The sequence below is a fragment of the Gorilla gorilla genome, chromosome 18, assembly GCF_029281585.2.
Source record: "Gorilla gorilla gorilla isolate KB3781 chromosome 18, NHGRI_mGorGor1-v2.1_pri, whole genome shotgun sequence".
Taxonomy (NCBI): Eukaryota; Metazoa; Chordata; class Mammalia; order Primates; family Hominidae; genus Gorilla; species Gorilla gorilla.
This window is the reverse complement of record NC_073242.2, coordinates 37,096,414-37,108,507: the sequence shown is the minus strand read 5'-3', so window position 1 is coordinate 37,108,507 and position 12,094 is coordinate 37,096,414. Positions and strand designations below refer to the sequence as shown.

Here is a 12,094-nt window from a genome sequence, read left to right as displayed (position 1 = left end):
ACAAACAAAACATTTAAAATGTAATTAAACATCAAGTGCAAATAATATGAAATAGTTTTCTATACAAAAATTTTACATCAATTTACTTGAGAGCTGACATTTAATGGACAGAAGAAATTAATTGTGATGCATTAACGATGCCCTTGCAGGAAACCGAGCCGAGGGCTGTGATTGCTAACTTCGAGGCTGACTTATCTACTGCCTTACAAAGACTGCCCAGGCAAAGTGGAGCGGCAGCCTTCTCCCTCTTGTGCTGAAAGGTTTGTGGCTGGCAGCACCCTGTCATCAGTTCTGTGGATCTGTGAACTTCTCCCTGTATTTCGAACCACAAAATAATTTGTTGGTGATTCTTCATAATTCAGAAATTTAAAGAGCTCTTCATTTTCTCCATCTTCACCACACCTCATCTTTTACACATTTCTATATCCCCTTTAATTTTGGACTTCCTTCTGTAAGTAGTGCTTGAAACTCACGATTTGCTGATATCAGCAACTATAAAATTCTCCAACTTTCCCTAACTCGTATTATCACTTGTCTCAGCAAAATTTTTTGTTTTCCGCTCATGTTTGGAGAGCAATGATAAGGGCAAAATACAGTAAGGTAGTCAAATGCTCACAATCACCGCACGCTGCCAGGAAATCATCTTTCTCCCAGGCCTGGAGCTGGAGCTGCCAAGGCTCAGAGTCCACAGCAGCTGAAGCTGATGCCCCCAAATTCAGGGCATCCTCTAGGGACTTGATGGCGGCTCCACCCTTAAAGGAACCACCAGCTCTCAGTAAATTTTTAATTAATTAATTAATTAATTAATTTTTATTTTGAGATGGAGTCCTGCTCTGTCGCCCAGGCTGGAGTGCAGTGGTGCAATCTCAGCTCATTGCAACCTCTGCCTCCCAGGTTCAAGTGATTCTCCTGTCTCAGCCTCCCGAGTAGCTGGGATTACAGGCACACACCACCATGCCTGACTAATTTTTGTTATTTTTAGTAGAGACGGGGTTTTGCCATATTGGCCAGGCTGGTTTCAAACTCCTGACCATAGGTGATCCACCTGCCTTGACTTCCCAAAATACTGGATTACAGCAGTGAGCCACCTGCCCGTCTTCTCTCAGTAAGTTTTAAAAAGTTACACTTAGATAAATAAGAAAACAAGAATTTAATAATTGTTTTCAAATCAATGTGAAGGAGAATATTTTTGCAGCCTTTCTCCAGAATGAGCTGTGTCTGCCTGGAGAGCACAACTCCAGGTCCCCATGCCTTAGAGGCCACAGCCAGGATTTGGTTTTGTTTCTCCTGGTCTTCCCCTCCTCCCAGGAAATTTGGCTTTATTCTTCACATGCATTCATAATTCTCTCTCTCCAAATCACTTTTTCCTCCTGCATGAGAAAAATACATCCACAGTAATGTGTTCAAATTGCTGGCTTCCAATTCTCCCCTTTTCCATTTGGGGTATGGATTAGATGCCCTGGAATATTTGCATTGAATTTTACCTATTCATCTACTTTGATCATCATAATGATCGCTGAGGGAATCCAGGCTGTCAATAGACACATCTAAAATACAAAGTTGATGAGAAGGATAGAGTTTGCAAATGAAAGTAATTAAATGCATTAGTCAAAAGCAGAGAGAAAGAAAACCTAGCCAATAGTTCATCAGATAGAAAAGGTTTTTCTTAACAGAAGGATATCATGAAACTGACAGTTAAAGTAGAATTAATTTTTGTTGTTGTTGTTGTTATGAGACAGAGTCTGGCACTGTTGCCCAAGCTAGAGGGCAGTGGCGTGACCATAGCTCACTGCAGCCTCGAACTCCTGGGCTCAAGTGATCCTCCCACCTCTGGTTTTTTTTTTGTTGTCGTTTGTTTGTTTGTTTGTTTTCTACAGATGGAGTCTCACTATGTTGCCCAGGTTGATCTCGAACTCTTGGGTTCAAGCAATCCTCTGGCCTCCTAAAGCACTGGAATTACAGGTATGAACCACCGCACCTGGAGCCACTGCACCTGGCCTCGAAATTAATTTTGTTTTTTTTTGAGACGGAGTCTCACTCTGTCGCCCAGGCTAGAGTGCAGTGGTGCGACTCACTGCAACCTCGGCCTCCCGAGTTCAAGCAATTCTCCCACCTCAGCCTCCCGAGTAGTTGGGATTACAGGTGCACGCCACCACGTCCAGCTAATTTTTTTGTATTATTAGTTGATACAGGCTGGCCTCCAACTCCTGACGTCAGTCGATTCGCCCTCCTCAGCCTCCCAAAGTGCTGGGATTACAGGCATGAGCCACCACACCCAGCCCAAAATTAATTTTTATATCATCAGGGATAATACCCTTGTCCAGAGGGCACAAATACAGATGTTGACTTCAAATTCTCAGTCATGTCACACAATATACTACCCTGAAGATTTTCAGTAGATCCTTTTACTTATCTGTTCACACTTGTTTTGTGCATTTCTTCATCATGCTGAATTCCTGACAGCTTTGTATAAACCACGTAGTGTGGAGACAGGTTTTCCCCTCTGAGCTGATAAAGTTTATAAAATATTCTGGACACACATTCACTCAGACTAGAAACGAAATCATGACTAACTTGGATTCTGTATGTATGCCTCTCTTAAGAATCAGTTTGGCCACTTTGCCCCACTCACCCATGGGTGGGCTAACAGGCACAGATGAACAGGGGCCAGCAGAAAACACCCATGACCAGCAGGCACTTTGCATCCAATCTAGTTAATGTATTTCTTTTTTTCACTCAGTTCTCCTAAAACCACCAGCCCAGGCTCCTTGCTGCAAAAATTGCCAGGTCATGAGAGTTAAATCATAAAAAGTTGGATGCTCAACTTTTCTAGCTTTATAGATGTTTTTTGCAGACATGCAACATTAAAGACAATTTAGCTAGGCCAGGCATGGTGGCTCATGCCTGTAATCCCAGCACTTTGGGAGGCAGAAGCAGGAGGATCACTTTAGGGCAGGAGTTCAAGACCAGCCTGGGCAACACAGTGAGACACCATCTCTACAATTTTTTTTTTTTTTTTGAGACAAGAGTCTCACTCTGTCACTCAGGCTGGAGTGCAGTGGTGCAATCTCGGCTCACTGCAGCCTCTGCCACCCAGGTTCCAGCAATTCTCCTGCCTGTAGCTGGAACTACAGGCACATGCCACCACACCCTGTATTTTTAGTACAGGCGGGATTTCACCATGTTGGCAAGGCTGGTCTCAAACTCCTGACCTCAGGGGATCCACCTGCCTCAGCTTCCCAAAGTGCTAGGATTACAAGCACGAGCCACCATGCCTGGCAACATTTTTAAAACATTAACCAGGCATGATGGCACACACCTTTAGTCCCAGAAGCTCAGAAGGCTGAAGCAAGAGGATCGCTTGAGCCCAGAAGACCAAGGCTGTGCTGAGCTCTGATTGTGCCACTGCACTCCAGCCTGGGCAACAGAGCAAGATTCTGTCTCAAAAAAAAAAAAATTACCATATGATTCAGCAATTCCACTTCTGGGTGTATACCCAAGAGAATTGAAAGCATGGTCTTGAAGAGATATTTGTGTGCCCATATTCATCATTCACGAGAGCCAAAAAAAGCAACCCAAATGCCCATTGATGGGCAAATGGATAAACAAAACGTGGTATATACATACAATGGAATATTATTCAGCCTTCAAAAGGAGGGGAATTCTGACACATGCTACCACATGGGTGAACCTTGAGGACATTATGCTAAGCAAAATATGCCAGTCGCAAAAAGACAAACGCTGTTTTTTATGAGTCTATTTCTATGACATGCCAAAGCAGGCAAATTCATAGAGACAGAAAGAATTGTGGTTGCCAGGAGTTAGGGAAAGAGGAGAATTGGGAGTTGTTTAATGGGTATAGGGTTTCAGTTTTACACGATAGAAAGAGCTCTTGAGATTGGCTATACTTAAAAATGGTTAAGATGGTAAATTTTATGTTATGTATATTTTATCACAATTAATTTTTTTAAGTTCCAATTAACTATCTTTCTCTTTGACATTTATGTGAAAAGCAATCTCCTACTTGCCTATTTCTCCATACAACACTGAAAAGATGAATAGGCAATGGCCATGATTTGATCATGTTCACCATTTTCCCTCCTTTCTTAAGCACTGAGTCAAGGGTGAGAGGCATCCTGCGAACTACCGTGTGCTCTGTGAATACTGCCCTGCAAGCATCAGCCTCTTTAGCCTGAGTGCACCATAAGTAGTTAGCCCATTCTACTGATGCAGGGCAGGCAAGCTCCAAAATTGGGGCTTAGCCCGGGAGGGTTCTTAGCTTTGCTCAGGAAAGAACTGAAGAGCGAGCCTGTGGTGGAAGAAGGCAGGTTTATTGAAGCAGCAGTGGCAGCAAGGTGGCTGTTCCTTGCAGAGCAGGACAACCCATAGGCAGTGAGCCCACAGTAGCAGCCAGTGGGCTGTTGGCTAACTGTACTTATACTGACTTTTAATTACATGCAAATTAAGGGGTGGGTTATTCAGAACTTTCTGGAAAAGGTGTGGGGAGTTTCCAGAACCATATGAAGTAACTTGCTGACCGTTGCTATGGTGTGTTGCCATGGCATTTGTAAACTGTCATGGCACCGGTAGGAGTGTCTTTATGCTAATAAGTGGCGAGGGTAATGAGAGTTTGCTTTCCTGGCCATCTGCTGGTTTGGGCTGTTTTTTTAGTGCATCCCATCTTGACCAGATCATGTTCTGATTAGCTGGGTTGTGACCAGAAAACAAGTCCTGCTGATCTCCTACCTCACTATCTCTCCCACCACTCATAGGATTAACATTAATTACAAACGAACAACAAAACCTCCTTTTCTGTCGCTAGAGGTTTCAGCAGCTGAAAAGCTCCCACATACATGCGTTGCACAAAGACGAAAGCTGATTCAGACTTTGTATGGCAGTGACTTATTCCAAGTATGAGGTGACATGCTTGCTCTCCCACACAAGCGTTAGTCACTGCTATTCTGCTGTATACCTCTGACATACACAATGTCCAAGCTGTTCCTTCACAAAGGAATCTTGCTCACAGCATAGTCTTCAAGCATAGTATTTGCCAGACACTGTAGGTAGCCTATCCAACAGCCACCAGTGCTGCCACCTTCCTGGCTGGCGGAGCTACCCCTCCTTTTTTTTTTTTTCTTTTTTTTTTTTTTTTTTGAGACAGAGTTCCACTCTGTCCCCCAGGCTAGAGTGCAGTGGTATGACCTCAGCTCACTGTAACTTCCACCTCTCAGGTTCAAGCGATTCTCCTGCCTCAGCCTCCCAAGTAGCTGGGATTACAGGCACCCGCCACCATGCCCAGCTAATTTTTGTATTTTTGGTAGAGACAGAGTTTTGCCATGTTGGTCAGGCTGGTCTCAATCTCCTGACCTCAGGTGACCCACCCACCTCGGCCTCCCAAAGTGCTGAGATTATAGGCATAAGTCACTGCACCTGGCTGGAGCTACCTCTTTTTATTAAGCCTGTGAAAAGCACATGCTCACCTTCTCAGCACTGCATGCAACCAAGGGGATGGAATTTGACCCAGTCCTAGTCAGTGGGAAAGAACTAAACCGCCCCCCCAAGGACGATCAATCGGAAGATCAGAAAGAATCTGTCAATGCTGAGACTCTGCATTAAACACTAACCTGCACCTGAACCTCTTGCAGAGTAAAGGTCTTCTGCCTGCTCTTACATGCTTTTGTTTTTTTTTCTATTATTTGCAGCCAAAAGCAACCTTTCAATACAGGTATGAACTCTACTGCCGTTTCTACAAGCTTCTTGGAAATTATGTGACTTGTACCTACTTTTGCTACTTTAAAAAGCACCTTTGATTTATGTCACTGTAGTTTTGCTGTCTCCTCTGTATTCGGTGACAACACTAATCAATTTTGAATAGGAAAGCTACATGTAGCAGTTGTTCTAAGAAATCTCTATTGCTTTACCTGAGGCAGGCAGATCATGAGGTCAGGGGTTCGAGACCAGCCTGACCAACATGGTGAAATCCCCATCTATACTAAAAATACAAAAATTAGCTGGGCATGGTGGCGCGCGCCTGTAATCCCAGCTACTCAAGAGGCTGAGGCAGGAGAATCACTTGAACCCAGGAGGCAAAGGTTGCAGTGAGCCGAGATGATGCCACTGCACTCCAGCCTGGGCAACAGAGCGAGACTCCATCTCAATAAATAAATAAGAAAATGACACAAAAGCTTTCAGAGGTTCATGCAACTGTTTGATAAAGTTTCAGAATGGGCAGCACACTAGGGACAAATACATGTCAGAACCAATACAATCTACCTGTCAGGGAGTATAATACCTTCTAGATATTTTCGGGTTTTGGCTCACAATCACTAATTCCAGTATGCATGTCTATACTATACATGCACTGGGCTCAATTTTTAAAAGTCAATATTGACTTTGATGACATTATTGTAAATTGTAGCAATTAGATTAGTTTTTAATCACAACTTCCATGCTTTTGAGCCATTGATCCATTTTGTGATTCGGGGATCTAATGCAACACAATAGCCAACCCTGAAAATGCAAATGTAATAAATGTACACAATAACACACAAAGGAAGAATATCAGAAAATAACACCTTGTCGGCCAAGTACAGTGGCTCACACCTCTAATCCCAGCACTTTCAGAGGCCGAGGAGGGCGGATCATGAGGTCAGGAGTTCGAGACCAGCCTAGTCAACATGGTGAAACCCCATCTATACTAAAAATACAAAAATTAGCTGGAAATGGTGGTGCCTGCCTGTAATCCCAGCTACTCCAGAGGCTGAGGCAGGAGAATCGCTTTAACCTGAACCTGGGAGGCGGAGGTTGCAGTGAGCCAAGATCATGCCACTGCACTCCAGCCTGGGTGACAGAGCGAGACTCTGTCTCAAAAATAAATAAATAAAAATGGGCATGGTGGTACGCCCCTGTATTCCCAGCTACTTGGGAGGCTGAGGCAGAGGGATCACTTGAACCCAGGAGACAGAGGTTACGTTGAGCCGAGATCGTGCCACTACACTCCAGCCCGGGCGACAAAGTGAGACTGTCTCAAAAAATAATAATAATAAAATAAAATAGAAAATAACAACTTGTTGCCTGAATTTAGACAAGAGCCCACTGTAGTCCCTGGAGTCCGTGTGCCACACAATTATTAAGGCCACAACACTATTTCTGTGCAAATCACTAGTTTCAAATGTTTGAGATGTATGGGTTTCTTGCTCTTTTTCTCTAAAACCTCCCACTTAGAAGACCATCATTGACCACCAGTGGTTCGTGGAACACATTTTGAGAAACACCTCTCTAGGGTCAATTTTTTTTTTTTTCTGAGACATGATCTTGCTCTGTTGCCCAGGCTGGAGTGTGGTGGTCCAAATCACAGCTCACTGTACCCTCAACCTCCCAGGCTCAAGTGATCCTCCTGCTTCAGCCTACCAAGTAGCTTGGACTACAGGCACATGCCACCATGCCTGGGTAATTTTTAAATTTTTTTGTAGGGACAAGGTTTCAATATATTACCCAGGGTGATCTCAAATTTCTGAGCACAAACAATCCTCCTGCCTCGGCCTCCCAAAGTGCTGGGATTACAGGCATGAGCCACTGTGCCCAGCCACTAGGGCTGAATTCTTACAAAGCCTTATCTTCTGATTCCCTTTCTGAGGAAACTGCATAATAATTAGTCATCCTGGGGACTCAAAAGCTTCAAAATCCACAGGGATTTTGGACCCTCTGCTGATGTATAGGACAGACATTTTTGGCTGGAGGTAAAGGTCCACTTTCCATCTTCCCTTCAAATCACTCAACTGCCTCCCTTCTGTTTTTCTAATTGAAACATCCACACGGCCTGGGTCCCTTGCTGGTGATAGCTGCAGTGGCATCACTCCGAGGTCAGGAATGGCTTGTCCTGTGAGGCCCCCAGCTCAGTGCCAAGCACCATGATGAACTTTATGCCAGGATGGTGGCATAATAACAAGAATGACCTTATTGTGGGCAGCAGCTCTCAATGTGGGACCCCAGCGTGTTCTTCAATCACTCACTATATGTAGACAGTGTGCCCTTCAACACATCCTAGGACTTGTAGGAAACGCTTGTGAGTATTGGTCACTCCAGAGACCTTTCCAGGTGGAAAAGTAGCCACTGGAGGTTGTCCCTTCTCTATTCTATGCCCCCTCCACCTGACAGCTCCACCAGCTTACCATTGGCACCAGCCCTGAGAGTGGAGTGAGCAGATTAAGAGGTCAGGTTACTTCCAAGAGAGGGATATTCACAACCCTACTCTGGTTAACTTCTTGTCCTGGCCCCAGGCCTCAGGGCTGGCCAGGGTCCACCGTGGTAAAGGGACCCCATGGGTGTCATCCTTCAGGACTCATATCCACAGGCGGCTTTTTTTTTTTTAGACCTTTGACATATTTCCCAAGAGCAGTAGATGCATCTTTTTGTGCATGTTTTAATTTATTAACACAAACATTTAAAGTACGCTTTTTAAAAAAATAATCATGTCTTGGCATTTTTTCAGGTACTATATTCGTAGCCTCAAAAAATAGAAGTGGTTGGGTCTCTTCTGCCCCTGGGGCTGGGTGAGCTGCAGCCGCACCGGGGCCATGTCCCTCCCTAGAGGGCGCTCCTCCCTTCCAGCCAGCAATGCTGCCCAAAGCGGGAGGCCAGCTGTGCAGAACCCAGCATGCAGGCATCTCACTCCCAATTCAGCCTGGGAAATCGGAACTGAGAGCCCCACGATGAAGCCCTGAGCTGATGCTGACATGACACTAATTCACCGGAAACGAGGGTGATGGGGGCACAGAGCCTCTCATGCTGTGCGCCCTGAAGCCCACCCTCTGGGATGGAAGGGGACTTCTCACGCGAAGCTGGAGAGTTCAGACATTGTCCTGAGGGTAATGGGGAGCTGTTGAAGACAGGTGGGGATGAGCAGCGTATTCAGAACTGTATTTTAGAAAGATTGGGCCGGGCGAGGTGGCGTGTGCCTGTAGTCCCAGCTACTCAGGAGGCTGAGACAGCAGAATTACTTGAACTCGGGAGGCGGAGGTTGCAGTGAGCCGAGATCACGCCATTGCACTCCAGCCTGGGTAACAGAGCGAGACTCCGTCTCAAAAAAAAAAAAAGAAAAGAAAAAGAAAGAAAGAAAAGAAAGATCATTCGTGCCTCATGGGAGAAGGGAGACTGAGGCCTGGGGGTATTGTCCATGTATTTCTAGTTAGAAATTGCAAGTCAAGTCCTTTGGGGAACACAGCAGGGACCCTGTCCTAAGGGTTTCCAGTTGGAACCTTGACAAGACAAAGGCCCCTTCCCAAGCAAGACGTTTTCTCCCAAAGACAGGAAGCAGGCTCATCCCAGCCTCTCTCGGTGGTGCAATGGTTCCTCCCCGTCAGGCCTGACAGGTGAGGGTAAGTAAGTGGGGAAAACTCACGGGGGAGAAGAAGTCCAAGGCAAAGAGGGGATCATTTCTCACTGGGCGGGCTGGGGGTCTGTGTCCCGTTTTCTGCGGCAATTTGTCCATTTGCCTCCTCCATCATTTCCTTGTACTGACGCTTGAAGAAGCCAACCTGGGGGGGGGACGAAGAAGAAACTCAGGAAGTCCATTCAGTGGAAGAGAGGAAAAGAGATGACTGAGGGAGAGGGGTCACTATTTCTGGAATCCTTGCTAGGTTCAAAGCACTGCACTAGGAACTTTATATGCATCGTGTCATCTAGATTTAGCCAAAATTATTTTCTTTTTGAGATGGAGTCTCACTCTGTTGCCCAGGCTGGAGTGCAGTGGTGTGATCTCGGCTCACTGCAACCTCCACCTCCTGGGTTCAAGCAATTCTCCTGCCTCAGCCTCCTCAGTACCTGGGATTACAGCCACCTGCCACCATGCCCAACTAATTTTTGTATTTTTAGTAGAGACGGGGTTTCACCAGGTAGGCCAGGCTGGTCTCTTAACTCCCGACTTCAAGTGATCCACCTGCCTCGATCTCCCAAACTGCTGGGATTACAGCCATGAGCCACAGTGCCCAGCCTAGATTTAGCCAAAATTCTACGAGCTGGGGTAGAATCACCTTCACATTGAGAAATCGAGGCCCAGAGTGGAGCAGACACTGGCCTATGGTCAAAGACAAAAAGAACCCATGGTGATGTCGACATTCAAACCCAGGTCTGTGCTTTTATATGATAATCTGCTGTCAAGGGAAACACGCAGAATGATGGAGAAGAGCAGGAAAGAAAGGGAGAAAGATTAGAGGAAGCCTGGGAGTCACAAAGTAGGGGGCCACTGGGGACAGGTGACATTGCAGGTGGGAGGCAGTTTCTCATATGAAGTGACCCAGTAAGAATGTGCCTCTGCCTTCAAAGTGAGCTCCTTCTCACTCTGCAAAAAGAGCGGGACCAGATGCTGGTGGTGTCAAAAGTGGCATAAAACACTCACTTTGTACAGTACCGCTGTGATGAGTGCCAGCAGCAACAGACCCCCAATGGAGCTGCCTACGATGAGGGGGGTGGGGTTGTGGACCTTGTACTTCTCCAGCACCGTTGTCGTCTGAAGTGGAAGTGACCCTGTCAGAGCACTCCCATCCTCCTACTATCCCAGACTCCTCCCAGGCTCCCCAACCTTTAACTCCCTCCCCTCCTTCCCCAGGCCCTGCTCCAAGAGGTGAGACACAGCAGCACCCATGCCCTTAGGGACAGCTGTCCTGCCCAGAGGCCTTTGCCCTCCTCCCCCAAGGCTTGCAAACCCCCCACCCAGCACCACAGATGTAGCCCTAGGGGTCCTCTTTCCAGCCTGGTCGCTGCCCTCCACATGGTCTCTACCTGAGCTCTCATAAATGCCTCCTGTCCTGGAAGCTGGGAGTACACGGATGTGTCGAACGTAATTTCAGCCACACTCGCGACCGACACCTTCTTCTGCAATGTCTGCAAAGGCGTTGGGGGAAACCTGTGGAACTGGCTCTGGGGGAGGCTCAGAGCTCTGGGGGTGCCCTGGCTTGCAGATGGGCACAGACATGCCAGGTCCCGCCTGAGTCTGGGGCAGGGGCTCTGCCGTTGCGCCCACACACCTGGCGGACCCAGCCAAAGCTGAGGTTGCCCTTCAGGGTGAAATCCAGCTCCTCCTGGACGCTGAAGGAGGGGACGTCACAGCGGAACCGCAGGCAGCCAGCAATGGAGCAGTCCTGGGGGCAGATAAATAGCATGGGGCTGAGAAAGATGAGTGTGAAGGTGGGAGGCAGCATTACACGGTGTGATTTGAGGGCAGCGGCCATATCCGAATGCAAGAGGGTACTTCAGCAGGATGGATGTGGAACATGAACTCCTGGGTTAAATTCCTCCGATGTGGGGCCTACAGTGAGGGCCAGCCCAGAGCCCTCCTCACCAGCACGGGATTCTTCTGAATGTGCGCTAGGAAGTCAGATGCTGGGGGTGCGATTTTCTCTGAGGAGCACCGAAGGGATGGGTTCTGGGGGAAAATGCAGAGAACAAGTGTCTCAGCTGGGACATCAGGCACCCACTTGGGGCACAAGGAATCCAGGTAGAAAGGGCATTCGTGGAGGAGCCACATGCAGTCCTTGGGTACCTGGGGGTGGGAGACCTCCACATCCATCCACACAGCCTCCTGGTTCAGCTCCACAGGCACCCAGAAGTTGATGCTGACAGGCAGGTCCCTCTGTCCCAGGTTATTGACCTGCACAGAGGGCACTGAGGGCAGAGCCCACGCCAAAGCCCAAATCCCTCCCCAGTCTCCGGCTCCCAGCCTCCCACCCCAGCCCAGTCTCCTGCGTCTCCACCACCTGCCTGGTATCTGTGCATGGCCACATGGCTTTCCTTCTCCTCAGACTCTGAGAAGTTGAGGTACTTGGTGAATTGTTCATGGCTGGAGAGAGAAGACGCATAAGTGGATGTGAACTACCACGGGGCATCTGCAGAAGGCATTGGCTAGAGCATGAGAGGACAGGTGGTCGGTGGGGCCTTGGAATGTCCTGGAATGAGGGCTGTGGCTGAGTTAGGTTATAAGAGAGTTTAGAGGCCAGGCGCGGTGGCTCAGGCCTGTAATCCCAGCACTTTGAGATGCTGAGATGGGCGGATCACCTGAGATCAGGAGTTCGAGATCACCCTGGCCAACATGGTGAAA

At 47.4% G+C, this 12,094-nt stretch overlaps 2 protein-coding genes across 4 annotated transcripts in view; both read right to left on the bottom strand.

Annotated features, from left to right (window-relative positions):
• ITGAD (integrin subunit alpha D) overlaps nt 1-8,857 on the bottom strand; it is a 43,943-nt gene extending 35,086 nt beyond the window's left edge. The window contains exon 1 of the mRNA XM_004057557.5: nt 8,835-8,857. Within this exon, the coding sequence (XP_004057605.2) occupies nt 8,835-8,857 (23 nt within the window). The remainder of the gene's footprint in view (nt 1-8,834) is intronic.
• Nucleotides 8,409-12,094, bottom strand: part of ITGAX (integrin subunit alpha X) — a 29,514-nt gene continuing 25,828 nt past the window's right edge. Inside the window, exons 24-31 of one of the 3 annotated variants that reach the window (XM_063700166.1) lie at nt 11,758-11,836; nt 11,540-11,647; nt 11,339-11,422; nt 11,025-11,138; nt 10,780-10,881; nt 10,397-10,507; nt 9,401-9,536; nt 8,409-9,079 (exon numbers count right to left, since the gene is read on the bottom strand). In XM_063700166.1, the coding sequence (XP_063556236.1) occupies nt 9,432-9,536; nt 10,397-10,507; nt 10,780-10,881; nt 11,025-11,138; nt 11,339-11,422; nt 11,540-11,647; nt 11,758-11,836 (703 nt within the window). In that variant the 3' untranslated portion in view covers nt 8,409-9,079; nt 9,401-9,431. The remainder of the gene's footprint in view (nt 9,080-9,400; nt 9,537-10,396; nt 10,508-10,779; nt 10,882-11,024; nt 11,139-11,338; nt 11,423-11,539; nt 11,648-11,757; nt 11,837-12,094) is intronic. The other 2 variants (XM_063700165.1, XM_063700164.1) reach the window with 2 other exon arrangements.